We start from the raw sequence: 27,396 nt of genomic DNA, 5'->3' as shown, positions 1-27,396 counted from the left end.
TGTCTTTCTATCCAGGTGGAGCTGATGATAACCTGATTGAGGGAGGAGAGACTAAGTTCCTGTGTAAACCAGGAGCCAGAAACATTACGGTCATCTTTCAGCCATTGCTTAGGTAGGTCCTCTTAACAAATACTCGTCAGCCAAACATGCTTTATTTCAGCAAGCTGTTTAAACTCTCCCCTGCTTCATCTGTATCCCCGGCCATAGCATGTGATCTTTTTTTCCCCCTTCCTTTCATATTTTTAATGGCCAGCAACCATTACCATGTCATTTCCGAGCCCCTACTATTGATTTAGATTTGTTCTGATGGTATCAATTGGAGTGTTCTGTTTAGAAACGCTGTGCTTGAAATTTTCCTTCCAATCTCCTAATCTATTTGATCATCGGTCCAGCCACTAATGCCCTGTCATATTACCGCTCTAACACAGAGGAATATCCCAAGCATGGTTGTCCTGCCCATGTGACCAGACTTCCCGATACTCCTATTGCTCGCAGTAACATCGTTTTTTTTTTTCTTCTCCTAGACATGGTCACTGTCACTCTCAAATGGCCTGATGCTATTTTGACCTGAATGTAACATCATTCTTAAATGCTCTTTTAAAAGACCTGTTAGTGTTAATGCAAGCTGTGGATGTACAGAAAGCTGATTTTCTGTCAAATTCTATTATTCTAGACATTTCAACCCATGGCAAATCAAGCAACACTTATCATAGTAGCATTTAAACCTTTAACCCTAATTAGTATTTAACCCTATATTAATAATAAGCTTAAGAATGGGACTTAAAAACTGTTGTTGTTTAGGAGAGGTGTGTGAATGCGTTTCTAAGTGTTTAAATGCATGTATTCAATCCAGATCTTGTGACTTCATGATGGGCTTTTGTGACTTTTGGTTATGCGGTCAACTAGTAATTGTGAATTGTGGCTGAGTTTTGCACATGTATCAGTCAGGTATTCTTGAGAAAAATGAGTTGCTAGCTCAGGTTTAGCTCGGATCTTCATTGTTAATCTGAGCAAAAAAAGTGTCTAATTTGTCAGTTTTGTCATAATGGTACCAAATCGCTGCTTGTTGTCTTTTCTCAGGTCTTTCCTTGTTATTTTACGCGTCAGTCACCACAATAGTGATGAACTTATGTTGAGCTTACCAAACGTTCCTAGCAACAAGTGCATAATATCCCCATTTGTTTCTATTACAAAACTTATATTTTCAGGATATGAATGCATCAACTCTGTTGCTAACAGTCATTCGGGGAAAATACATCTTATGGCCTGCTGTGATTCTGGCTAGATCGCGAATTTTTATTTTCGCGAATAATTTATTATTGCAGATATTTTACAATACAGAAGCTATGAGGAGGAGACACCTTCTGCACACTGATTCATTGATCTGAATGAGCTGCTCTCAGTGCGACTGCAGCAGGGGATGGACAGCTGTCCGTCTGAGATGAATGGCAGGCGAATCATCATTTCGACAGTATGGACAGCTCATCTGGTGTCCGCTGAGGTGACGGACCGAACAAATGAATGCATAAATAAACGAGTGACTGCTCTCCACCTTTTTGACTGCGTCACATAATGGCTGCTATCAGTCATAGTCCTCTGCGAGGAGCCTGATGTGTGGCCGTCCGTCCTTGGCAGCGTTCGGTGTGCTTAATGCTTTGTTGCATCGATACACATTCAAACCTATGAGGACTGTCATTTCTGGAGAAAGATCCGTCTTTGTTTTTGGATGTAGTTTTGTGTGTCTGGATATTGCATGTGATTAATCAGTTGTTATCAGAATCATATTTTTTAGCTTTTGATTTATTGTGATCTAAAAGTTATTGTATTATTCCATTTCAGCAAAATTATATTTCGTTAAGTTTACTCTAACGTTTTAATTTACAATATGTAAAATGGTGAAGATTTGGACTAGAACAGGAAAACAGACTAGACTTGAACTTTTATGTGATTTTTTTTAAAGTGTAAACATTGTGATGAATATTTTGCACTCTTATATTTTTCTCATCAAAATTTCTTCAGCAGCGTTCATGACAGTTTTTATTAACTAAACCATAAAGGTAGCTAAAATTAAAACCATAAAAAAAGTTACTTGAAATAAAATAAATCTCAACTGAAATTAAATAAAAAATTTATTTTAATTCAGTTTAACTTTATGTACTACACAATACAATTATTAAACTTGAACTAAAATAAAAATGGAAACTAAAAAATGATTCGGAATATATGTAAAATGTGTAAAAATATATTGCACACGAAACATTATAACCGTTCACAAAATTTCTTCAGCAATATTTATGTCACGGAGATGAACCCCGTGATTCCCGCTACTGGCCAGCAGAGGGCTCCATCTCCTGAATATTGACTCTCACACTCACGTATACTGATTCGCACTACACTACCCATCATCCCCGTGCCTCGGACTCTGATCATCACACAGGTGCAGCTCTTTGGTACGGGTATATAAGCTGCACAACTCCATCAGTCAAACGCGAAGTCTTGTTTTGCTCCGGCTGACATTTCCAAGCGTTATTTCCCGTGTTTGTTTACCTGTTTACCAGTTCTGTTTGTTTACCGTCTCTTGAACCATTGCTGCCTGCCTCTTGATCTTGGATTGTTTATTGGACTCTGAATATTGCCTGCTACCCCGATCTTTTGCCTGTGTTTGACTACGATTCTGGTTATCTCAACTATTGTGTTTGCTGGTACTGATTCCTGCCTGTACGACCACGAGTTATTCAATAAAGCCTGCAAAATGGATTCCCTGTCTGGTAATGAATCATTACAGAAGACTTCGCCACAACCGAATCCAGCGGCTTATGATCATCTGTGTGCTACAATGGCAGCTCAGGCAAGTCAAATCGCTGCTAACCAGCATCAATTGAATCGTTTGACTTCAATTACTGAGGAACTGGTACAGGCTGTTCAAAACCTCCACAGCTCTGCCGTGACGTCACCACCACCAGCAGCGGCCGCCATTGCTCACGCGGCAGGAACGCCAGCGCAAGTTAATCCACGACTGGCTTACCCGGAGAAATTTGACGGGGACTCTACCAGATGTAAGGGCTTCCTACTGCAATGCTCGCTGTTCGTCGAGCAGCAACCCACCCTTTACACCACTGATGCTGGTAAGATCGCCTTCGTTTGCTCATTATTAACGGGAAGAGCTTTGGAATGGATAACGGTTGTATGGCGCGAGGATGGAACAGCGTTCACCACTTTCACTGACTTTCTGGTGCGATTCCGTGAGGTATTTGATCACCCCCGAGAGGGGAAAGGAGCGGGTGAGCGTCTACTTGAATTGTCGCAAGGAGAATTAACAGCAGCGGAATACGCTATGAACTTTCGTACACTGGCTGCTCAAACGTCATGGGTGAGTGACACGCTGAAAGTATTGTTCCGCAAGTGGCGTAGTCACGAACTGCAAACCGAACTCGCTTGCCGTGATGAGGGGAGAACTCTGAGTGATCTCATTTCGCTTACCATCACCATTGATAACCTACAACGCTCTCGCCGTGTCAGTGCTCAACGCCTCTTCCCTGTTACAACAACACGGTCCGCAGAAACTACAGAACCCATGCAGATCAACTCCTATCATCTGACGGCTGAGGAACGTCACCGCCGCATGTCTAATCGACTCTGTCTCTACTGTGGCGCTCCGGGACATCAACGAATTACTTGCCCGTCACGCCGCTCTTCTTGTACTCCTAAGTCGGTGAGTGCATCTTCTTACTGTGTCTCAGTTCCGCTGGTAATCAAGACTAGCAACGTTCGTGTAGCTACCACTGCTCTACTTGACTCCGGAGCAGCTGGGAATTTTATCTCTGAAGAATTTGCCAAAAGGAATAACATTTCTCTCATTCCATGTACGAACTCTCTGTCTGTAGCCACAATAGATGGACGCCCTTTGGGGTCTGGATTGATCACTCACCACACTCAAGAACTGCAAATGTTAACTGGTCTGCTACATCAAGAAACTATTCAATTCTATGTGCTCCCTGTATCTAACACTCCTGTGATTTTGGGCTTGCCCTGGCTCCGACTGCATGACCCTCAATTGTCGTGGAGAGAGGGACAAATTCTTAGATGGAGCACCCAGTGTCAGAAATCATGCCTTTCGACCATCTCTCCCATGACTGTGCAAGTCGTCACGTTAGGCTCTGAGTCCACCAACATTCCCAATCTGCCCAAGGAGTATCATGATCTCGCCACCGCCTTCAGCAAGGTACAAGCAAACACATTACCACCACACCGCAGTCACGATTGTGCCATTGATCTAATTTCAGGCTCATCACCACCCCGGGGTCGAGTATTTCCATTATCATTACCTGAGTCAGAAGCCATGGCCAAGTACATTGAGGAGGAGTTGGAGAAGGGGTTCATAGGTCCGTCCACCTCTCCTGCTTCAGCTGGCTTCTTCTTTATCCGTAAGAAGGATGGAGGTTTGCGCCCTTGCATCGATTATCGTGGACTCAACGAGATAACAGTAAAGTTTCGCTATCCACTTCCACTGGTGCCCTCTGCATTAGAACAGCTACGAACTGCACAACACTACACCAAATTGGATTTGCGCTGCGCATACAACCTCATCCGCATTAGGGAGGGGGACGAGTGGAAAACAGCTTTCTCAACCACCAATGGGCACTACGAATACCGGGTGATGCCGTTGGTCTGGTCAATAGTCCGTCGGTTTTTCAATCCTTTGTCAATGACATCTTCAGAGACATGCTAAATAAGACTGTTATCATATACATTGACGATATCTTGATCTATTCAGATACCCTGGAGGAACATATCCAACATGTGAGAGCCGTGCTACAGCGACTTATTGAACACCTACTCTATGCCAAGGCGGAGAAGTGTGAGTTCCATACCACCTCCACCACCTTTCTGGGGTACGTCATCAGTCCAGAGGGGGTCGCCATGGATGAGAGCAAAGTCAATGCCGTTCTCAGATGGTCTGAACCCAAAACACTGAAGGAACTCCAACGCTTTCTGGGATTTGCTAACTTCTACCGCCGTTTCATCAGAAAATTCAGCTCTGTGGTCAGTCCTCTCACGTCAATGGTCAAAAAAGGAACCCATCGGCTACACTGGTCAGAGGCTGCTCTCCAAGCATTCCAAAATCTAAAGGAACGGTTTGTGACTGCACCCATACTCCACCATCCTGACCCATCTCTTCAGTTCCTCGTCGAAGTGGACGCCTCCAACACTGGTATCGGGGCTATTCTCTCTCAACGCCAGGTTTCTACCAGTAAACTCCACCATTGTGCCTTTTACTCCCGCAAACTCAATACTGCTGAACGTAACTACGATGTAGGGGATCGTGAACTCCTCGCTATGAAGGCGGCCTTTGAGGAGTGGAGACACTGGCTGGAGGGGGCCAACTTTCCTTTCACTGTACTAACAGATCATAAGAACCTTGAGTATTTACGCTCAGCCAAGCACCTCAATCCACGGCAGGCAAGATGGTCATTGTTCTTCTCCCGATTCGACTTCTCAGTCACCTACCGTCCGGGCTCCAAGAACACAAAGGCAGATGCGCTATCCTGTATTCACGAGGATGAACAGATCTCCTCCGAACCTGAACCTATACTTCCTTTCAAGGTAATCATTGCACCCGTACAATGGGACATCATGACACTTATCCAACAGCACAACTCTCAACATGCACCTCCAACAACTTGTCCTCCTGATAAGGTTTACGTACCACCCACTCTACGCGATCAAATACTCAACCACACGCACTGTTTGCCCGCATCCGGCCATCCAGGTATCACGGCAACCATTCATCTGCTTCAGAACCGTTTCTGGTGGGAATCATTACCCAAAGACACCATAGCCTTCATCCAACAATGCCAAACCTGTAATGCGCACAAGACTCCTCGCCAATTGCCAGCCGGATTACTCCAACCACTCCCCATCCCACAACGACCTTGGTCCCACCTGGCAATAGACTTTATCACTGATCTACCTGTCTCTCAAGGTAACACTGTTATTCTTACTGTGATTGATTGTTTCTCCAAAGCCTGTCGCCTGATTCCTCTGCCCAAACTGCCTACTGCCCTGCAAACAGCCGAACTACTCTGTAACTGGGTCTTCCGTTTCTACGGACTACCGGAGGATATCGTCTCCGATAGAGGTCCTCAATTCACATCCCGTCTCTGGAAAGCCTTCTTCCAAGCCCTTGACGTAAACGTAAGCCTGACCTCCGGTTACCACCCTCAATCCAACGGTCAGGTCGAAAGACTTAATCAGGAACTCACCCGGTTCCTGAGATCATACTGTAGTTCCAACCAAGAAGATTGGGCACGGTACCTCCTTTGGGCTGAATACGCACAGAACTCCCTGGTCAAGCCAGCTACTGGTATAACTCCCTTCAAGTGCATCCTAGGCTATCAGCCTCCTATGTTTCCCTGGTCCGGGGAACCCACCGACGTACCCGCAGTCACAGACTGGTTGCAACGCAGTGAGGAGACTTGGAACCAAGCTCACGTACATCTTCAACGAGCCATCCGCCATCAAAAGGAACATGCAGACACCCGTCGGCGTCCTTGGCCTGTATACCAACCCGGACAATGGGTGTGGCTCTCTACCCGAGATCTCTGTCTCCGACTACCCTGCAAGAAGTTAAGTCCGAGGTACGTGGGTCCATTCAAGATTACACATCAGATCACTCCTGTCTCATTCCGTCTTGCATTACCTGACACCTATCGCATTTCTCCCACCTTTCATGTATCTCTGCTCAAGCCCGCTGTGGCCCCTGGAGAGGAGGGAGAGGGGAGGTCCCGTGAGCAGAGTCCCCAGCCCGTCCAGATTGAGACTGAGGAAACTTACCAGGTGCGAGAACTTCTTAACTCCAGGCGTCGTGGACGCATCCTGCAATATCTGGTCGACTGGGAGGGGTACGGTCCGGAGGAACAATCCTGGGTCAATGCTGACAACATACTAGACCCCAACCTCATCACTGAGTTCCATCGGTTACATCCGGAGAGACCGGCCCCTCGACCACCCGGTAGACCCCGACGTCGTCTATCATCTCGCGCCAGGAGTCGCTCGCAGGGAGGGGGCTCTGTCACGAAGATGAACCCCGTGATTCCCGCTACTGGCCAGCAGAGGGCTCCATCTCCTGAATATTGACTCTCACACTCACGTATACTGATTCGCACTACACTACCCATCATCCCCGTGCCTCGGACTCTGATCATCACACAGGTGCAGCTCATTGGTACGGGTATATAAGCTGCACAACTCCATCAGTCAAACGCGAAGTCTTGTTTTGCTCCGGCTGACATTTCCAAGCGTTATTTCCCGTGTTTGATTACCTGTTTACCAGTTCTGTTTGTTTACCGTCTCTTGAACCATTGCTGCCTGCCTCTTGATCTTGGATTGTTTATTGGACTCTGAATATTGCCTGCTACCCCGATCTTTTGCCTGTGTTTGACTACGATTCTGGTTATCTCAACTATTGTGTTTGCTGGTACTGATTCCTGCCTGTACAACCACGAGTTATTCAATAAAGCCTGCAAAATGGATTCCCCGTCTGGTAATGAATCATTACAATTTAAAAGACCAAACATTTTAATGTTTTTATAGATTTTTTTCAAAACATGTACGAAAATTCGAAATATATTATAAACATTAAACAGTATTTTAGCATATATTTATCAGCATATATTTAGGATATTTTTACATACTGTAGTTTAAGAATTTTGTAACGATAATTTTACGATGAATCATTTCTGGTGCATATTTGTTATTTTTGAAAAAAATGAGCAACGTCTTTTCTGTTTCATTGTGTCAAAGTCAGCAGACAGAGAAATATATGTAAAATCTACAAAAATATAAATAAATAAAAAAACTCATATAAATATATCACTAATATACATCAAAGAAAAAAGTAGCTTTTGTCGGCAGAAAGCTGTAGTTACAGGGGCTAACTGAACCATCCTAACCAGCCAAACCTTGACCCTTTATTAAACTCTACACACCAATCGAAGTCGAACTGTACTCCTGATGCATGAGTTTGTTTTATCAGTGACCGGGAAGAACCTAAACTCACGCCGAGATCAATGCAGGCTCTTAATGTTACTGCCAATCAATTCACCAATGCAATTTGTGATCGATAGTTTCTGTGGAAGAGGCTGACGTTGAAGATCTCAGAGGTGTGGACTTGATGCTTTTTTGATTGATGCTGGGCCGGAGCAGTCCGAGGAGATCGATAACCCCTTTGGGGAGCTTCAAACGTCTCCAGACCCGCTCACTGTATGTTTATATACGGGCTCCGCTTGCACTGTACAGCGAAAGTGCGAAAACATTTTGCCGAGTATCAAATCTCTGCTGATAGATCAATACGGTTGCTCCATAAAGACTGCTTGTGTACGTGTCTGTGTGTGTTTGTGTGTGTGTATGTTTCTGTTGCTTTCAACTTCTTGAATCCGTTTGAAAGTACAGTGTTTCATGTTAGTCTGTTAGCTGGTGTGTTTTTGAGTGACTGTCTGCCTGTGGGATTTTATGTTTATTTGTGTGTTTGGCTATGCATGTGAATTGGAGACATGCTTACTACAGCGAAAGGGGAGAGGGAACAGGTAGGAGGTACTTTATTTTGACCTGTGGGGCCTCACACTGACATTTGGCTTTCCTGCCCTGACTAAGGTTGGCATTTTGAAAAGGATTGACATTATCTCTCCCCTCGTCCCCTTGTATGGATCCGCTCTCAGAGGTGATTAGCCCTGGCAGGACCCGGGGTCTGTGAGATCACACCCCAGCCAGAGAGCAGATGTTAGGGCCGCCGGGCTGGGGTGTGCGGAACGAGCCGGAACGAGGTTATTGGTATTGGGGAGAATTTTTTTATTTAGAAGTTAAGAAAAACATTGATTGTTAGTTTGCCGTGTGTTTGTGTGTCAGCATGAATTGGCATTTGAAACCGATATTTCAATAATGTGACATAAAGAGAATATTAATCACGAATATTCAAATCTATCATTTAAATCAAATTCAAATATACACTACCATCTCTTATGCTCCCCAAGGCTTCATTTCATCCAAAAAAAAAAAAAAAAGCAAAACGGTAATATTGTAAAATATTTGTAAAATTTTAGATAACAGGTTAATATTTTAATGCATTTTAAAATGTAATTTATCCATTTGAATGCTCCAGTCTTTAGTCTCAAATGATCCTTCAAATATATTAATATGCTGATTTGGTGGTTCAAAAGTTTAGAATGACAATTTATTTGAAATTTTGTCAAATATTTGGTATTGATGTGAAAGTCTTTACAGTCACATTTAATACATAAACGTGTAAAAAGAATGATTACCGAACACACTAATATTGTTATTAAACATTATTAAATTATAATTTTTTTTTAATTAATTTTTTTTTAAAGAAAACTCAAACTATAAAACAGCTTTATCAGTGTAAAAATTATGTTTGGTTTGTTTGTTTTACTTCCTCTGCCTTGTATTTCTCTCAGTTTTTGCTGTCAATTGATCAGTTACACACTTTTTTCAAAATTTTTCCCTGTTGTAGCGCTTTTATTTTAGTTTGACATCTTTTTTCACGCATCTCTAAGGTATCAGTTTCTTCAAAGGGATGGATAAGCGCAATTCTGCAGATCACAGAGGAGGCTATTTGAGAAGTGTAAAAACTTTTAGAGTTATTGATGGCTGTGGCCAATTTCATGGACCGTTTTGAACTTTTTTTTTTCACTGGTGGCATAGCTTTAAACATTTTCTCCATTATTTTACCAGTTTGACTGTTTTTGACCACAGATAAAACACAATGCTGCCTTTCTATACATTTTACAATATTCTAAAAATATACTTGTAGTTCAGGTAGCTGTCCCTCCTAAAAAAAATAAAATAAAATAGGAGAAGACCCAAAGCAAGAAGTTTAAAAAGGTGAGTTATGGTGATGGGATTGGACAAAATCAAACATCTCCCTTGATGTCTTTTTTCTTATGTTGGGAGAAGATGTGGTAGTTCGTCATAAGCTGACAGTGTGTAATCTCATGACTGATTCTTGTGTGGAAGCTACAATTGTGTGTAGAACCTAAATTTTTTGTTGTTGTTGTTTATACTACTTTTTTTGTTTTGTTATAAAGTAAAAATATGGAAATATTCTTAAAACTAAATACATTTACTTTAACCGCAAAACAGAGAATTATATTTTCATTGAATACGTCTTTAATTAAGTTGATTTTCCCTATTGCGTTTTTATTGAACTTCACATATTTTTATGCAAAACATCATTCCAGATTATTGAGCCTATTTACATAAGTGCCTCGTTGTAACCCAGATGGAGCGCCAGCCAAGCAACTGCCATTGAAATTAATGCACTATCACTATCAGGTGTCTTTTACCTGGTATCTATCCTTTCATTCATCTACTCTTTCATCCATCCAGTCATGTCCGGGCATTATCTGGTCACGTCTTGCCCTGCACAAGATAGGAAGACTGCCATGATGATAGGACAGTGCAGAAACAAAGAGCCACGATAAGAGAAAGTCTTTCCTGTTCTTCTGCTGTCAGCACATTTTAGTACCAAGTGTCAGTAAAGGATCTCTGTGATAGTTTTAGGATATCTGCTGCTAATATATGATAAGTACACCCTAGAGCCTAATAAGGCTTCATCACTGTCATCCAATTAGGTCTTGATGACGGAAAGCTTTCTGCCTGTGAAACATCTTTTTAAAAGTCACTATCACCTTACCAGTAACATGTCAGTTGTGTGTAGGAGGCTAGCTTTCCATGGACCATCTGGCAGACCACTTCCTGAAGACCAAGTCAAACTTTAGTGTTATAAAAACAAGCTGTGCAATAGCACACTGCCATCAGCCAGAATGGCCTCGCATGTCTCTAAATGACTCAGTATGTCTGTTGACAGTCAGTTCTGCTCAGTTTCTGGTCCATACAAATGTGTTTCACGTAAACTCTGGGATCAGTTTACTGGAGCATGAGGAAGTTCTGGTCACTTTCATCGGAAGTCCACATATTGCAGATTTTCTTAATATCTTAATATATATCTCCATTTAGCAATTCATATTTATTGTTCAGTTATTATTGTTTAGCCATCTTTTATTTCTTTTTTACACCATTGGCAATTTCCTTTCTTGTTTTAAGCATAAATATAACCTAATTCAGAATCAAATGTAACAACAAAGGAAATATTTTTTTTTGCAAGACAGTATGCATAAAAAATGCAAATTGTGAATTAAATTAAACGTTTAAATAAAATAAAATAAAATTGTTCTTACCACATTTGCTATTTCCTTTGTCCTTTTAAGCATGAATATAATTTAGAACATTTGAACTGAAACAACAAATGTAACTAAACAAATATAGCAAAAATAAATATTGCACATTAAGTAAATAATTTAATTTATTAACTTTTATTTATTTATTTAGTAATGTTTTTTTTCTTATCTCATTGGCAATTCCATTCAGTTTCCACAGGCCTCAGTACCATCTTGTTTGTCTGTATCAGTCAAAAGCAGTATCATTTTACAACATGTAATGTGATTGGTTCTGTCATAACTGGTTTTGTTGTGGCTTCTCATTCAGGTGTAGAGTCTAAATGCTGTATTGATGTATCTGAGCTGACAGAAGACACTGAACACCAGCATCACTTGCAATTATCAATGTGCTCTGATTGGAGAGGGTTTGTTTACCTGGCTTTCTGGCTCAATTGGGGCTTTTGTCAGGCTGTAATAATCTGTCGGTTGCTTTCGTTGTGCAATGAGCATTTTTCACACAGATGTCTTTCTGCTCCCCCTCTCTCTGTCGCTTTTCCTTCTCTCTGTGTTGACTGAGATTAGCGGTGAGCCATCGATCCAACGTTAGTATTGGCACCTTGCGAGTGTCTCCAGCTGATTTGGTGTCCTCTCACAATGGGAAGGACAAACGGTGCTCGCACATTTACTTCAGACAAACCACCACAGCTGAAAGTTTTAGGAAACCGTTTTATGGTAGTATCAGCCTCAGATGTCATGCCCACGGCCCGTTGGCTAAACGTCTATGCATATGGGACACAAAAGTGGAAACACTTCAGTAGTGTCGAAGTCTTCGTTGGATTGGTTCAATTCTACAGGATTTCCGCGAGACATGTGTGTCGCGTTCTTTAGTGTTCTGCCTGGACACACAGATACCTCGTCGTCAAAAACCCTAATGAAAGAAGAAAGCCATAGTTACATATTTACAACTACGATGACTTCAGGTCAGGATCAACTAAATGCTGGATTTTCAAAAGTATTTAAAATATTTAAAGTTCGTGGCATAGAATCTTTAAAATACAAGTTTTACACTCCGATCTGTCATTGTGGCCACATTTCCACACTTCGAAACGTGATGCTGAACGAAACGAACTGTGATTGGTTGTTTGACATGTCGGTCAAACAGCCTCATGGGCAGGCCTTGGCCAGTGAAAGCTGCCATAGATTCCAGATCTACAGCTGTCAGTCTGAAGGTCTGGCTACACGAGACTAGTTTTAGGGTTACTTTCCAGGTATTTAGAACCCTATTCAAATCTATTCATTAAGTTGCTGGCTCTTGCACCTGGCTTGATCCTATATGCCTTTAAAGTCGACATGAAATCAAAATGACTGCATGAACATTTTTTGAAAATGCAAATTTTTTCTTCTTCTCATTTCTCGGTTAAAATATCTAAAAGAAAGCAATAAATATAAAATAAAAAAATCTAGAATAAATGTAATACATTATAAGTGTTTTGTAATTTAGGTTTTTTTTCTTTCTTTTTTTTTTCTCCTTTACAAATTGTAGATCTTTTTTTAGAAAGCAAGTTAAAAAGACTTCTTAAAAACTCATTAGGACTTATTTTTATTATTTAAAAATCATCTTCTTGTGAAAAATACATGACCAGAAAGGCCAAAGAAAAATATCTGTCTTTGTAATCTTCAATCGAAATGTAATAACTTCCTTCGCCTCTGAAACGACTTTCTTTTCATCAAGCCTTCTTTGTTTGTCAGCATCTTTCCTTTAAATAAATGTCATGTAGGGACCACTTTTTACAATCTAATAAATTCCCAATGGCTAAAACCAAGTCCCTCAATACTGTTTTCTTATTAAATATCTATTTTTACTCTGAAATACTTTCGATTATTGAAGTAAAATGGGTTGCAAACACCTTTTCATCCCTGCTTTACATGTTATATTTAGAGTAGACTTTTATGACTAATGACAAGTATATGCCTTGCATTCTTCCTTTAGCACCCTGTCCTTTTGTTCAAATCCAGCCTACATTAGAATTCAGCATGAGCATCCGTCGGCATGCCAGTCTTAAGAGCATCCGCAGCTGGGCCTTTCCTTTGTCTTTTCTCATAATTCCAGGGATTTTCTTGAGTAAATAACCCCTCTCATATGCGCTCAAACACAATGAGGCATAGATGTGAATATTGCACTGCATTATACATCAGAGAGAAACAGAACAGTGAAGAGGAAGATGGTGTGTTTTTCCAAGGTAAAGGTTAGGAAACAGACAGAGGTAGCAGCACAGCTATTTGTATTGCATGGCAGTGATGGACATGCACGCTCTTATGAAGGGAGGGGGAGAATTGCTGCTGTGTTATCTCCCCCCTGCCCCACCCTTTTGTTTCTCTCATCTATGGTATGGCTTTATCTTGCAGATGCCCTTTATCTCTTTCTCTTCTCTGCTGCGCTGCATGCATAAGTAAAAACTAAAGAGCTGAGTATCGAACAAAAGAGTCGCCGTGAAAAAGTTCCACTTCAGCAAGTTGCCTCTGTGTCTCATTAACTTTGGAATGTAATAAAGCCACATGTCTGCCTGAGATTGTTGTGGAGATTTGACAGACCAGTGGGGGTCTAAGCCTTGTCTTTTCCCATAGAAAACTTTCAAAGTTTAACATTTCGAGTTAAACGTCATTGTATATTCCCATTGCTGACATTTAATGAGTTTGCATATTCTGTCACACCCACCCAAAGGCATGTGGGACGCTTTGGCTTTCAAATACTCAATGCATTATGGGGAATTGAGTTTTGGCATGGTTTACTCACAGAAAAGGGATATGTTTTTTTTTTTTTTTTTAATCAATTTCATATTTTATTTCTCCAAAGTTGTAAAACTTGGCTGTGTTTAGAATAGTATACTTCCATACTAATCTTTTTGCAGTATAGTATATAAACACTTCATTATATGTACACTACTTCTCAAAATACTCTTTTAGTAAATTATCAGCAAAGATGCATTTATAGATCAAAAGTCACAGTGAAGACATGTATAATGTTATAAAGGCAAAGCGTCATGAAAAAAAAAGAATCAGTTTATCCAAAAATATTAAGCATTATTTAGTGTTTTTTGTAACATTGACAATAATAAGAAATGTTTTTTGAGCTGCATATTAAACTGGTTGTAATGTGTATATATAATGTGAAGTATCTTGTGACACTGAAGACTAATGAAGAGTAATGATGCTGAAATAAATAATGAATAATATTTGTATTTTTTTTTTTTAACTATATGCCACTTGCAGAATTAAATAAGCAACATACAAAGGTCATGTGACAAAAGTAGCACACTACACTTAGAAACAATGTATATACAGTAATATTTAAAAAAACTAGCAGGCAGTGTACAGTATATTCTGCATGTATATAGTAATCACTTAGCAATAGAGCACTTCTTACTGGTTTCCTGGCTAGTATGAACACTATCAACAAACGTTGAAAATGTAAAAGCTGCAGTTACTGAAGTCACCCCTATTATCACACTCTATAATGTGAGCGCGGACTCCCTCGCAATGCCCAGTGTTACAAAAAAAAGATGATTTAAAACAGAAAACTGCTAGAATAGTCCATTCTGTTGCTAAGCGGTAGCCAGGGAAGGTGTGGATAGGCAGTGAGAGAGCCGTTGTCAAGGTGAGGAATGAATGAATGGATGGCTGGAATAGAAATGCAAGGACGGTAGCATACAAACATACAATGAGATTCAAAACATCATATAGACTACTACTAACAATGCTGCTTTTTTGCACTTTTTAATTTTTTAAATACATTAATCCCCAAAAAATTTAAATTGTGAAAAGAATTGTGTAGAATTTATTAGTTTTTATTTTGTGTGTTTTGTTAGCTTTTTTGTTGTTGTTGTTGTTGTTGTTGTTTTACTTTAAAATAATTAAATCAAAGCAAGCTTTAAATTCATAAAACTCCAATTTGTTCATAGACTTTTATGTGTGGGTGTCCCCGACTAAGGATTTTCATAGTCGAATCGGAATTTTCGAATCTTGCTGATATTGGACTAATAGTCGAATCATATGTTTGGGGGCGGGGCAAGTCAGACAATCGACAGTCATAATTACTGATGTTAACACACAGGGAAAATGTGTAACAAATGCCTCGCAGATACAAACGGGGAAAATAATGTTTTTATGTTTTGATTAAAAGATAGTTAACGCTAAACGTTAGCGAAACCCTAACAATTCACAGTAGTTATTAATGTTCTGCATTTCTGTTTAGAGCTGCGCGCGCTGAAGATGACCAGCAGAATGAGCATTTTATATATATATATATATATATATATATATATATATATATATATATATATATATATATATATATATATATATATATATATATATATATATATATATATATACAGTATTAAGTGCTATATATACACACATACTTTTGTCTGCCTTTTCCCCACAGAGTTGGGATGACACCCCCAAATCCTTACTTCATCAGTCAACAGCCGACCAGTTGTCATACACACACACACGCGGACCGAAAAGAATAAAGGACCAGTGTCTTGACGATCTTAGGCAGCTCATGAATCCTCATATGTGTGTTATTAAAGATTAATGCTGCCCAGTGGCCGCTCAAATGCAGTGATGATCATCACTGTGGCCCGGAATAGCCTCGGCTAGCTGCACACACCTGGCCATGCATTAAACATGCCTCTTCTCTCTTTCTCTCTCTCTCTCTGTCTCTCTCAGGCCCGGCACTCTGATACAGTAATGACCAATGTATGTGTATCATATATAAACACAGTGCCCACACCCCCACTGTTACTAATGACCTTTGACCCCAGCAGGACACTGCTATCCCTCCTGTTGTCAAGCAAAACTACTGTCAGTGCGCCGCTGGACAGCTCTCCATTAATAATGGCGCTCACTGTTGTGTTCAATCAGACACAATGTCTTCTCACTATAATAACAAAACCGGTTTATCTCACCTCTGTCAATTAGATTTAAGCCTCCAGTGGCTGGACTATGCTCCAGGTGGGAACTTTATGAATTATAGAAGATGGCTTGGAGTGGATTTGCTAGATCTGTGGCAGGGTAGAATGTCACTCTCACCTTGTTTCCTCTGTGGTGTTCGCCTGTGACCTTTGACCTTGACTTCTCTGTGGTTTGGCCAAGTTGAAGTGCAGAGGTGACCCAGTTCTCACAGGATTATGGAATCCTTGGGTTTTTAATCATTTCCCCACCTATTTTCTGACCTTTTTGCTCCTTTTTGTAACTTTCTGCCTTTTGATTACAGCTGTTATCATTTACCCCCCCTTGTTTTGACTTTGAATTTGTGTTTTGTATTCATTTAGAATTAAGTAGTGGCAGAGATGTATTTGTGAGTTTCAGGCAAGCATGCTTTCTTCTTTAATAAGTTGTCTAGTTAGGTTAAGCTAAATAAATAATTGTGCCATGAGTGGTTTCGGGCCTTTTGCATTGATTTTGCTCTTTGAAGTTAATTGATAGGGTTTATTAAATTTCTCGAGCTTGTATGTAACCAAAGCTTTCTCATTTGCACCCGTATTAGAGATTGACAACCTTGCATTATGAAGTGATAAATAGTTTTGGCCAGTTATCAATCTATAACTTTGAGTTTGAGTCTGTTGTGAGTATGTTATAAGAAACAAAATTATTTTATATTTAATGATAATAATTAATATCTATTTATATTACATTAAATTACACTACATATTACATTATATTCGTCACCCAAGATTCTTCTACATAATGTTTTTCAGTAAATTTTTTTTTGTTTGAGTGAACTATCCCTTTAATGTCCAATGTTATAATTTCAACATACCAGCATACTGAAAAGGCATGCTTCCCTACTTGATTAAGACCATATATAAGTGTATTAGTCATTAACATTGTGCATTTGAAGAGCTATAGAGGAAATGGTAATTCACTGACTTGTTTGTGTGCATGTATGCTCTGGGTTTTTGAGGTCAGATAATTGTGGGTGTCTAATTAGCCGTATGGTGTACACCTTTCATCTTAACACCTCAATATGTGCGCACAAGTGTGTGCTCCTGTGTTCCTGTGTGTGCGTGTCACTGTCTCTTTGTGTTTCACCTCCCAGAGCGGAGGGCAGGTGCCACTCTCTGTTAGCGCCGAGCCACAGAGCTCTGGCAGCTACATCACAGCAGCCTTTGATTCGCCAGCCTTTCCAGGTGGACGAGCTGATGCCTGATAATACTGTTGTTTGATTGCTGAAGTGGAGAGCTAATTGATTGATCCTTTGGCATGTCTGGGGTCAGGCTTCAGAAGAAGGGCCGGTCTTCTTTCTCCTGCTCTTTCAATCCACAGGAAGATGAGCCACGGAGGAAAATAAGATGAAAAAAGAAGAAAGGACACTGGCCGTTTCAGAGATTTCCTAAAAAAGCAACCAGCTTGTCAAAAATGGAGAAGCTTGTCTTGAGTTAGTGAAGTGTCCAAAACGCTGGACCTCAATGACTTCTGTTGTATGGCCAAAAGGCAATTTATTATATAATAAAATGTTTGTGTGGCTTATTAAAACCATTAAATAATAATTGGTGGGCCCCTTGCAGTACCGTGTATTTGAGATATATACAGAGAGAAAGAGAGAGAGAGATGCACGGTGTCTAGTGGCTAATAAACTTTAATTGCATTATTGGATTGGACAATCTATCTTTCTGCATTAATTAAGCTCAGGGTCAAACACTCTGCACTCCTTCCATAATTCAACAAGTGCTGTAGGGAAACAAAATGGGAATCAAAGTGTAAAATTGGCAATTACAGATGATGACCTGTTCCTGTGTTCCTTTGGACAGCAACCGTATGCTTCCTGAGTGACCAACATAGGCACGTTTCCTGTACATGGATAAGATGTCAAAGCCGCAATAATATTAACAGGTAAAACACTGCACTTAATACAGAGGCTTAATGTTTTAGCGTTGATGCTGCTTGAGTTTATAGAGCGGATCTTGTTCACATGTTTCCAGTGGTTATAACTCCTGTTCAAGCAGCGGACTGAATGTGCAGAGCTATGTTTTTAAACTGCAGATTGAGATGTTTCTAATGATAAACCAGAGTTCGTGGCTTAGACAGTGTGCCTGCCATGCTGAGCAGGTAATAAACCCCGATTAGGCTCTTTATATGAGAGAATGAATGCTGAATACCAGGCCCAGCTCTCTGGAGGAGAAAGACATGTGGAGAGGGGGAAAGCAAATTAAAGAAGCTGAAAATAGGAATGGAGGTTGTGCTCACTTAGCTCTCATGCTTAGATCCCTGCCAACATTCACCTGTTAAAATTATATGGTGTGAATCAATCGCCAGTCTTGGGAAAGACAAAATTGCTTAAATTCAAGGTTTTTTTGTTTTTGTTTTTGTTTTGTTTTGTTGCTGATTCCAAAATAATTCCATTAATTAATCTTTTTGTCATTTTAATAGTTAGGAAGAATGTACAATATAGGAAAACAGTTTTTATGGCATTCACATGTATTAGGAATGCACAAAACATTTGATGTTTAATGTTGTTTTATGTAACATTTCATATATGTGTGTGTCTGTGTGTGCTCTTGTTTTTTGACATATCAGGACACTACTCTGTATAATGACATGGGTATGACACAGGTATTACAAGGAGAAGGTGACTTATGAGGACATAACCCATGTTCCCATTTTTCAAAACGCTTATAAATCATACAAAATGAGTTTTTTTTTTTTCTTTGAGAAAGTAGAAATGCACAAAGTTTCCTGTGAGGGTTAGGGTTAGGTGTAGGGTTGGTGTAAGGGTTGACATGTAAGGCCATAGAATATACAGTTTATACAGTATAAAAACCATTACGCCTATGGGATGTCCCCTCTTTTCACAAAAACAAACGTATGTGTGTGTGTGTGTGTGTGTGTGCGCGCGTGTCATTTAATTGAATTAAATATTTCTAAGAAACATATTACATATATTTAATACAGTATTTTCTGGGGAAATTTCAATTACCAATCCTAGTGGTATTTGATGAATTCATCATTTTTCTGAAGGTAGTCTATCTTGCATCTCTCCCTGACGACCTTCATAAATGGTGTTTATTCATGAGTCTGTAGACTTAGGTGCCATAATGTTGCATTATTGGAATGTGATGTAGCTTTGGGGAAGCTGGCTGGTGAATCCCTGGTGAAGCCAAAGGATTGAAGTTTGATTTAAAACATGATTTACTGCAGTTACTCCGGGCTTCTCTCTCTCTCTTTCTTAATTCTCTGTTGCTTAGCCCTGGTTGCTCTGTGCAGCTCTGGCTGGCAGCCTGATTGTGTTGGGCCACTGATACAGCTCACCTTGGCATCCTTCATTATAGTGGGAGGCTCTGTGTCCTCTCTGATGGTACTTTTGGTAAGCGTTAGTTAAGGTAGTGCTGCTAATTTTTGCACTAAAAGAGGCCAAAGAGAACAATTAAGGTGTTTATTGCCTTACTGCAATCGGTTGTAAGTTGCTATCATGTTTTTTTTTCTTCAGTTAATGGTTTTATAGGGCATCAGTGACTTGTGTTGCCCTGGCTTGCTAAAAACATCTCTCTTTTTATATCTATGGCGTCTCACCCCACTTTAGCAGAAAGTGACGTTGGATATTTGTTTCTCAAACTTTTTTGGCATGAAGAAAATAAAACATGTTATTAGGAATGTTAATTGTGGTTATATTTCCTGCTCAAATTGTCATTATTGTAATTCTTCCAGGTGGTTCACTTTTGAGTTTTTTTCCTCACTCATTATTCTCAATAATACTCCTCATTAGATTCTTATTACTGTAAAACAGCAAGTTTAATTCTCATGCAAAATTGTTAACCTTAATAAATATGCCTAATTCGCTGTAGGCACTAAATTACTCTTGGCATGTTGTGAGTGATTGGTTTTAATTTAGAGTACACACTGAAGTTTAGTTTCATTTTTAATTTAGATTAGAGTGAACAGAATTGTAGGCCTTCTACTTTAGCTGTAAATGTGTTTATGGGCATATATGGGTTTAGTTTCTTTCTTCACAGCATAATTAGATGCACAAATGATTTACATTTTACATAGTATGTAGAAAACAAGTGAATGTTCAAGGAAAGTGAGAAAATGGGAAGGAAAGCTAAGTCAGATCCTAACGGAATCTGAGACAGAGCAGGCTATGAGGGAAAAAATCCATTACATGTGATGTTACTGTTTCGCTCACGGTAACCGAATTGATATTAGTTGTGTTGTAATGTGATTTCTGCCGTGTGTGAATATGAGATTTGAGGACATTACAGCAGTATTTATCTGTAGTATCTATTCCTCCTGGTTGCAAATGTAATTTACTAAGTATAAGGCATCAGTGGGGTTCTGCTTTATGTTTGATAGGAGAGAGAGAGAGAGGAGAAGGACTGGTGCGATTCTTCAGGGTGGAAATGCCATAACAAATGGTTATTGAGAGAGCTGGGGACATATCAGATGCTGGAGAACTTACTTTGGTCTTGAGTGAAAAGAATAAGAGTTCAAAAGTGTGCACGAGGTTTGAAATGGAGTCTTTTCTCTGATGAAGAGCCATCAATGTCTCTGTTTTACAGGCCACATGGATCCCAGGTGCCGGGAGTCTAGTCAGCTAGATTTTTCCAATCAAACCAGGCAGATGACTGACAAGATCAAGATTGTTCTTTTTCTTTCAGTTGTACTCGCATGCGCTCTCTTTTCTACAGTGCTATTGTTGCTGTAGAGCAGAATATCTGTCATGTTTGACTTTCATTTTCATTTAGCCATGTATTGAGAATTCGGGTGAGCTCCTTTCATTTTCTTGCTCTTTTGGAAATTGGACGTATGGGAAGCCAATTTTAGAGACTGGCAAGACTCTCATTATAGAGAGTCACACTACCCATAATGCCTTGCACTAAAACGCCTCTTTTTTTTTTGGTTCTCAGAGTTAAAAATAAAACATAATAAAGAACAAAGAAAAGCATTTTGCAATGAACCCAGTAGATTTTATTTAATTATACATCCGAGCGTTTGGCGTCATAAAGAGTATTCAGAAATCCAATTTCATTAGTTGCCTGTACCAACAGATATTCTTTCAGCTGCTGTCTTGATTGTTGGAGGATTAAAGATGCTTGTTTTTTTAGTTTTGTTCTGAAAGCATTTGCAGCAGAGCCCCAGTTTGGGTGATTCTCTTTTCATATGCCGTTCTTAGTGAATCAACTCTGAAACATGACTGTGATGAGAGTCAGATAATAGACTTTAAAATGAAAAAAAATAAATAAATGCAATCAACCAAGTAGCAGAATTTCAAAGCAGGTTTTTTATTTTTTTTGTAGAAGATTTTCTATATATATTTAACATCAGATTGGCATTTCCAAGCCATCTGATGTTTATAATTTGACTTGTTTTACAGTGAAATGGGATATTCATAAATGTGAAATGGGGAAATGGGTTGATTTTAATTGACTAAAAAAAAATATAATAAAGCTGTATTTATTTATTTATTATTCGGAGCTCAAAACAAATACGAATTATTTCAGCATTATCTTTATCTTCTAAAATTCTTTTTCTTTTTTTTTCTTTTTGTGTGATGTCAACTGATTGATTTTTGTGTTCATTAAAAGCATAAAACTCTGATGGTTATATTTGTGCCTAGCTTGTTAACCACCTGCCACTTGCCATAATATGTATATAGCTTTCTCCACAGAACACTTCATCGCTCAAACCACTCGCTAATCTCAGCAGAAGCACTGGCTTATATTATTAGGAACACACCATTGCTTCCTCCTTCCATATACGTACACATTTCATTTCCTCCTCTTCCCAGTAGCCACAACTCCTGGAAGCCTGTGTTTCTCATTGATCTGGATTAGAATAAAGCGGAGAGCGTAGACAATCGCACAGCCTCACCTTTGGCAAAACTACCCAACAAGTTCAAATCTCAATCAAGGTTATTCCCTTATTCCACTCTCACTCTGCAGGTGATCTCCAGGCCCTCAAAGATAGATAGCTTCGCATTCCCGGGAGAGAGTCACCTTTTTCTATTTCTTTCATCAATCGCAGGTGCACATATAGTAAAATAGAAACCAATCTACAAGTCAGGAAGCCATTTGTAAAATCGGAATAAAACACTAAATCATTATTTGGTTTCACACTCCATAACTCACTTTTTACAAATCCCCTCTCTCTCTATAAGGCAAAGAATCGTTCTTCACGCATGTCTTTTATAGACTGTTTTCTTTTCTTTTTTAATGTGTCAATTGAAAAGATTTCACAGAACAGTTTCAGAATTGCTGTGAGTCAGCAGTTTGAAAACGATTCACTCAGTAACTGAATCACTGAAGCACTATGTGTTCACAACTGAATCCCTCACTGAATCATTTTGGGTTGTGTCTGATTCATAATGAACCAGGCAATAGGCTAGGAGTATGCTTGGAAAATTAATATGCGGAATTTTAAAACCCCAGAAATATCTTCCAAATATGATCACTTTTATTTAGCATATTGGAGAAACTGTGCTGAACTTAAAACCCATTATGCTCATATATTTTATACTTGCAAAATAATAAAATAATTTTGGACAGAAGTAATTCAGATAATAGAAGAAATAAAAATAAAAAAATCAAATATAATAAAGATACAAAATATAGTTTTGGGTATAGGACCTACACTACTTAGTAAAGATGATTTATAGTTATTTAGAATACTGAGAATTAAAGCTTTAAATACAATAACATTATTTTGGAGAAGGCAAGAATCCCTCGTTTTAAATGTATGGTTAGATTTACTCTCTAAAGTACACTATGGAGAGGATTACATATGAAATTAAGAGTAAGAGTTTTGAAAGATATGGGTGCATTTAAAATCGAAGTATAAATTATAAAATAAAGGAATACATATACTAATTACCTTTATATAATTCAAACTATCTTTTAATTTAATACTGTAATGCATTAGTTTTAATATGATTTGTATTGCTTATTGCTTATTGTATTGCTTATTGCTTATTGCTTATATTAGGATTTAGGTGTCATTTCAAGAGTTCGATATGAATATGTGGATGTTTTTGTCTATATATATATATTTTTCATATGAAAAAGTGTTTAGGTATAGTGGTTATTGTTCTGACTATAATTATATTTTTTATGCATTGGTGATGGGTATTATCACAAAGAAAAAACTGAGGGAAGAGAAAGTAGTATTAAATGTGCTTGGACTAAAAGACATAATGAAATATATATATAACTCAGCTGCGGATCAATTTTGTTTGGCAGTAAAATGGTAAGGTGGGTGACATTTTGGAATTATAATCATCATAATTATTTGACTTTTTTTAAACACCTACAAATATTTTTTCTGTATCCAATTGGATCCAAACAGCTTCCGATTCTCTTATATACAAGCTATGCAGTTTATTTGCAAAATTTCACTTTTTAGAAACCAATGGCTCTCTACTTTTTATTCTTCAGTTAGGAACCATGAAAGGAATAATTTAACCATGTAAAAAATCAAGTAAGAAATCATATTGTTTCAAATCTGAATGTATGCCTTTTTTCAGTGCATCACAGATTTTGTCATTCTGTCTGTAACTGGAACCCTCTGTACTGTAGCTTGATTAGATATAAACATACTGTACTTATTGCTGCCTGTAGTTCTCTGTAATGTGCGCTAATGCAGAAGAGCGGATGTCATTAGAGGGCATTATATGGGCTGTAAAAGAGTGTTAACTTCTTCCTGCCAAAATCCAGTGTTTGTACACCAACACCAGACTAAGTGTTACCGAGCACAGACTTTCTAAAGTTCAGATGATGCTCTGCAGAGATCATTTCTTGACTTCACGTGTTTGTACGGTCTCTACTGTCAGCTCAGAGGACCAGCCTTCACTGTTTTTCACGGCCGGCACATAAATCATAAAGCTGACCCTGGGCCGTGCTTTTGGCAAAGCCTCTGTGATTTAATTAAGTTCTTCTCCTCAGCAGAGCCCCAAGGAACTGGAACGTTGGAGCACTTACAGTTCTTTCAGTAGAAGACGCTGAGTTCTAATTGAAGGAGCTCTAAAGTGCTTGGAATCCCTTACGCCCATAAGGATACAATGAAGACCCGCCTGCACTATTGGCTATATAGAACTCCAGAACCCCCTCTCTACTATTTAGTGAACAGTCAAAGCTTCTATTAAGAGGGAAGTTTAAATGGGCCCTAGTGATTCGGCTATTTTATGGCCTGAAAGGGAGCTTGATTAGACCCGATCCCAAGAGGGGGTTGAATTGTTAAGCCAGTAGTGTGTCAATCAACACTTCTCACCCTTTTAACCACATGATCACTTGCCTGCCCTCCCCTTTTCTGGCTTCTACACACACACATACACACACACACACGCTGTTATCACCTTGTGCGTGATGCCTTTGCGCATGCAGGCCACTCCCAGCTTTTGCTCTAATGGCTCAATTTGCAAAGTTTCCTTCCTCTTTTACACCATGCAGAGTAATAACAGCCGTCTGAAAACAAATGCTTTCAGAGGAGAAAAGACTGACAGGCTATTATCCAGTCCAGATGTGCGGTGTGCTGCTTGGGGAGGCAGTGAAGTGTGTTAGTAAAAGCCACATTAAGCTTTGGAGGTGGAATAATGTAGTGTGGCATCCAGTGGGGTTCACATACTTTTCTCTGATTGTCACCATCAACATTAGGGAGCAGTCTGCGTAAACAAATACCAGTTCACAGTGCGGTGGGTTCTTCCAAAAACCTTTTTTTTTGTCAGAACACAAAAGATGTTTTAAACTGTAGTCTAAAATTGGTCCCCATTGACATTGTATCATATTTTTCTGCAGAATGAAAGAAAGTCATACAGGTTGTACAACGTGGGTGGGTAAATGCTGGCAGAAATTCCATTTTGACCTCTCGATAACGTTCCAATAACCTCAGCTAAACGTTTCTTGTAATTGCAGATCTGACAACGGTCAGGGGAAAATTTTGGCACCATTTCCGTTTACAAAACTATTTCAGTGTTCTTGAGATTTCGGGTCTAAACTGCTTTCTTGAGGTCAAAGCCTGACATACCCTTTTCCCTGCAAGTGTATGTGCAAAAACAGAGCACAGAGAATGAGAAAGACTCTGGGAGGTGGGGGGGGGGATACAGAGAAATGTGCAAAAAGGCAAAGCAAAGAACGTAAAAGTGAATCAGGAAGGGTGATTTTTCACCATGGGGATATGTCAGCCAAACGAGCCGATCTCATTTCCTGTTGACTGCGGGAATCCAAGCCCCTGGTCATCTTCATGTGATAGATTTTACCTTGTTTAATTGGCCTAAAACACTGCTTTCCCTCTGGATCGGCCCTAAACAATATTTCTGAATTTCCACTAGCAATGCAGCTCATTACAAACGGCTCTCTTTGGTTTGCAACTTTTGTTTTTGGAAATAATAAAGAAGAGGAAATTTGAGAGACCGAGCAGGAGGAAGGAACGTGAACTACTTGGGAACTCCCGCAATGTACCACATTCGCTTTCTGATATCCCCCTCCAGGGGTTTTAATTAACGTGCTGGTCCTATCCTTTCCAATAAGTCATTTCTGTCTACCTTTGGTGAGACAACGTGTGTGTGTGTGCGCATGTGTGTAAGATCTGCAGCAGACAGCAGGAGGTCTCAGAGCATGTTAGTGTATGTGTGGGTTAGATGTATTCATTTATCTCACGGTGTCTTTGTAGGAACCCAATAAATGGAATCTTAATGCTTTCTAAAGACAGTTTCCCTTCATTAAGGTGGCCGAAAAACTGACTGCACAGGTATGTACACGGAGAACTGACATACTGCCATCGAGTGGTTCATTTGAGTATACCAGGGGTTTGCTCTTCACGCTCATTTATAAATAGTCTTTACATAGATTTAACCATGTGAGACCTACAGAATGCAACCCTCTCTTTTTTTGACTTATACATTATTGGCTTTGTAACTGAGATTAGGCTTCAGCCATTTAAAACCTGCTTTTGAAGCAATATTATGTTTAAATAAATGAATTATGGTCTGTAAATTCCATAAAATCAGCCCACACAGCAATATTTTTTATGATCATTGAAAGGTGACTTCTCATTGTCCATGTGGTGAATGTCCTCTACTTGTTATATGACATGGTAAAAGTATCCATTAAATATGGAAAGATCGTCTTTATTGATTGAGTTAATTAATCGTACAAATTTGCTAAAAAAATATTTACTGAGGAAAAACACTTGAAGTCAATATATTGCAAATATATTGTTTGTTTTTGGTCCATATGATTGAATATACTGATTGAATAGACTTAATAATGGCATGCAGTCCACCGCAATAGATTTCTGCAATCGAGTTAGTGTTTTTGATTTATTCATTTTGTTCATTTATGTTTTTTAATGTATATTTACACTAGATGGACCTTTTTTCAAGTCAACAATTTTACAACCAAAATGCATTTCAAGGCTCCTGCATTTTGTTCTGTTCTGTTGCACTCCGATTAGCTTTAAATGCAATAACGATTTTCTGAATTCATGAATTCTTGTTACTTCAAGCTTGAATTGCTCCAGTTGTAGCAGAATATACACTATGCTTCACCTTTTTGTTCAATAATCTTCAATAATACACAGATACATACTACAAGAATGGTTTAATTACTAGGCTTGTAATTGGTTCGGAGATGAGAAGTACAAGAAGTTGTTGACATACCATTTTCAGTGTATGTGTGTGTGTGTGTGTGTGTATTCACAGGCATGGCACTCTGCACACAATAATCCAGCGAAGGCCTTGGGCACAGACTACTGCTTTCTAATGACAGTTAATTAGATGCTGTTGAGCGCAATCAGAGGCAGTCGGTGCTAATAAACTGGGAACTCAGTGCATGTGCAATGTTTCTCATCTGTGAGAGAGTCTACAGGATGAGGGCTTTGATCTAGAGGAATCACATTCTATTGCTTCATCTAAACACTGCGGTAGAGACCAGTGGCCATTGTTATTATTTTTTGGTAGTTTAGTTGTCATTGCTAGGATGTTATGGATAGTTACTATTGTGTTGCTATGCAACAGCTAAAGTGTTCTGAATTCTTTTTTCTTTCTTTTTTTCACAGTGGGATGCATTTGCTACAGTAGGATGCTCTGGTTGGTTATGATTACAAAATGGTCCCAAATATGCTCATCTATGATAAACACTGAGGCTAGAATTTATTAATATCCCTAATTGGG

General features: G+C 39.2%; 1 protein-coding gene across 2 annotated transcripts in view; it reads left to right on the top strand.

The window, feature by feature from the left end:
* Positions 1–27,396, top strand: part of LOC127975264 (exocyst complex component 4-like) — a 102,161-nt gene that overhangs the window by 37,569 nt on the left and 37,196 nt on the right. The window contains exons 10-11 of one of the 2 annotated variants that reach the window (XM_052579190.1): positions 16–112; positions 1,326–1,711. In XM_052579190.1, coding sequence (XP_052435150.1) covers positions 16–112; positions 1,326–1,350 — 122 coding nt within the window. In that variant the 3' untranslated portion in view covers positions 1,351–1,711. Of the gene's footprint in view, positions 1–15; positions 113–1,325; positions 1,712–27,396 lie in introns of those variants that run through there. The other variant, XM_052579181.1, reaches the window with a different exon arrangement.

The sequence above is a fragment of the Carassius gibelio genome, chromosome A4 (genome assembly GCF_023724105.1).
Source record: "Carassius gibelio isolate Cgi1373 ecotype wild population from Czech Republic chromosome A4, carGib1.2-hapl.c, whole genome shotgun sequence".
In the NCBI taxonomy this organism is placed as follows: domain Eukaryota; kingdom Metazoa; phylum Chordata; class Actinopteri; order Cypriniformes; family Cyprinidae; genus Carassius; species Carassius gibelio.
This window is presented reverse-complemented; position numbering and strand designations above follow the sequence as displayed.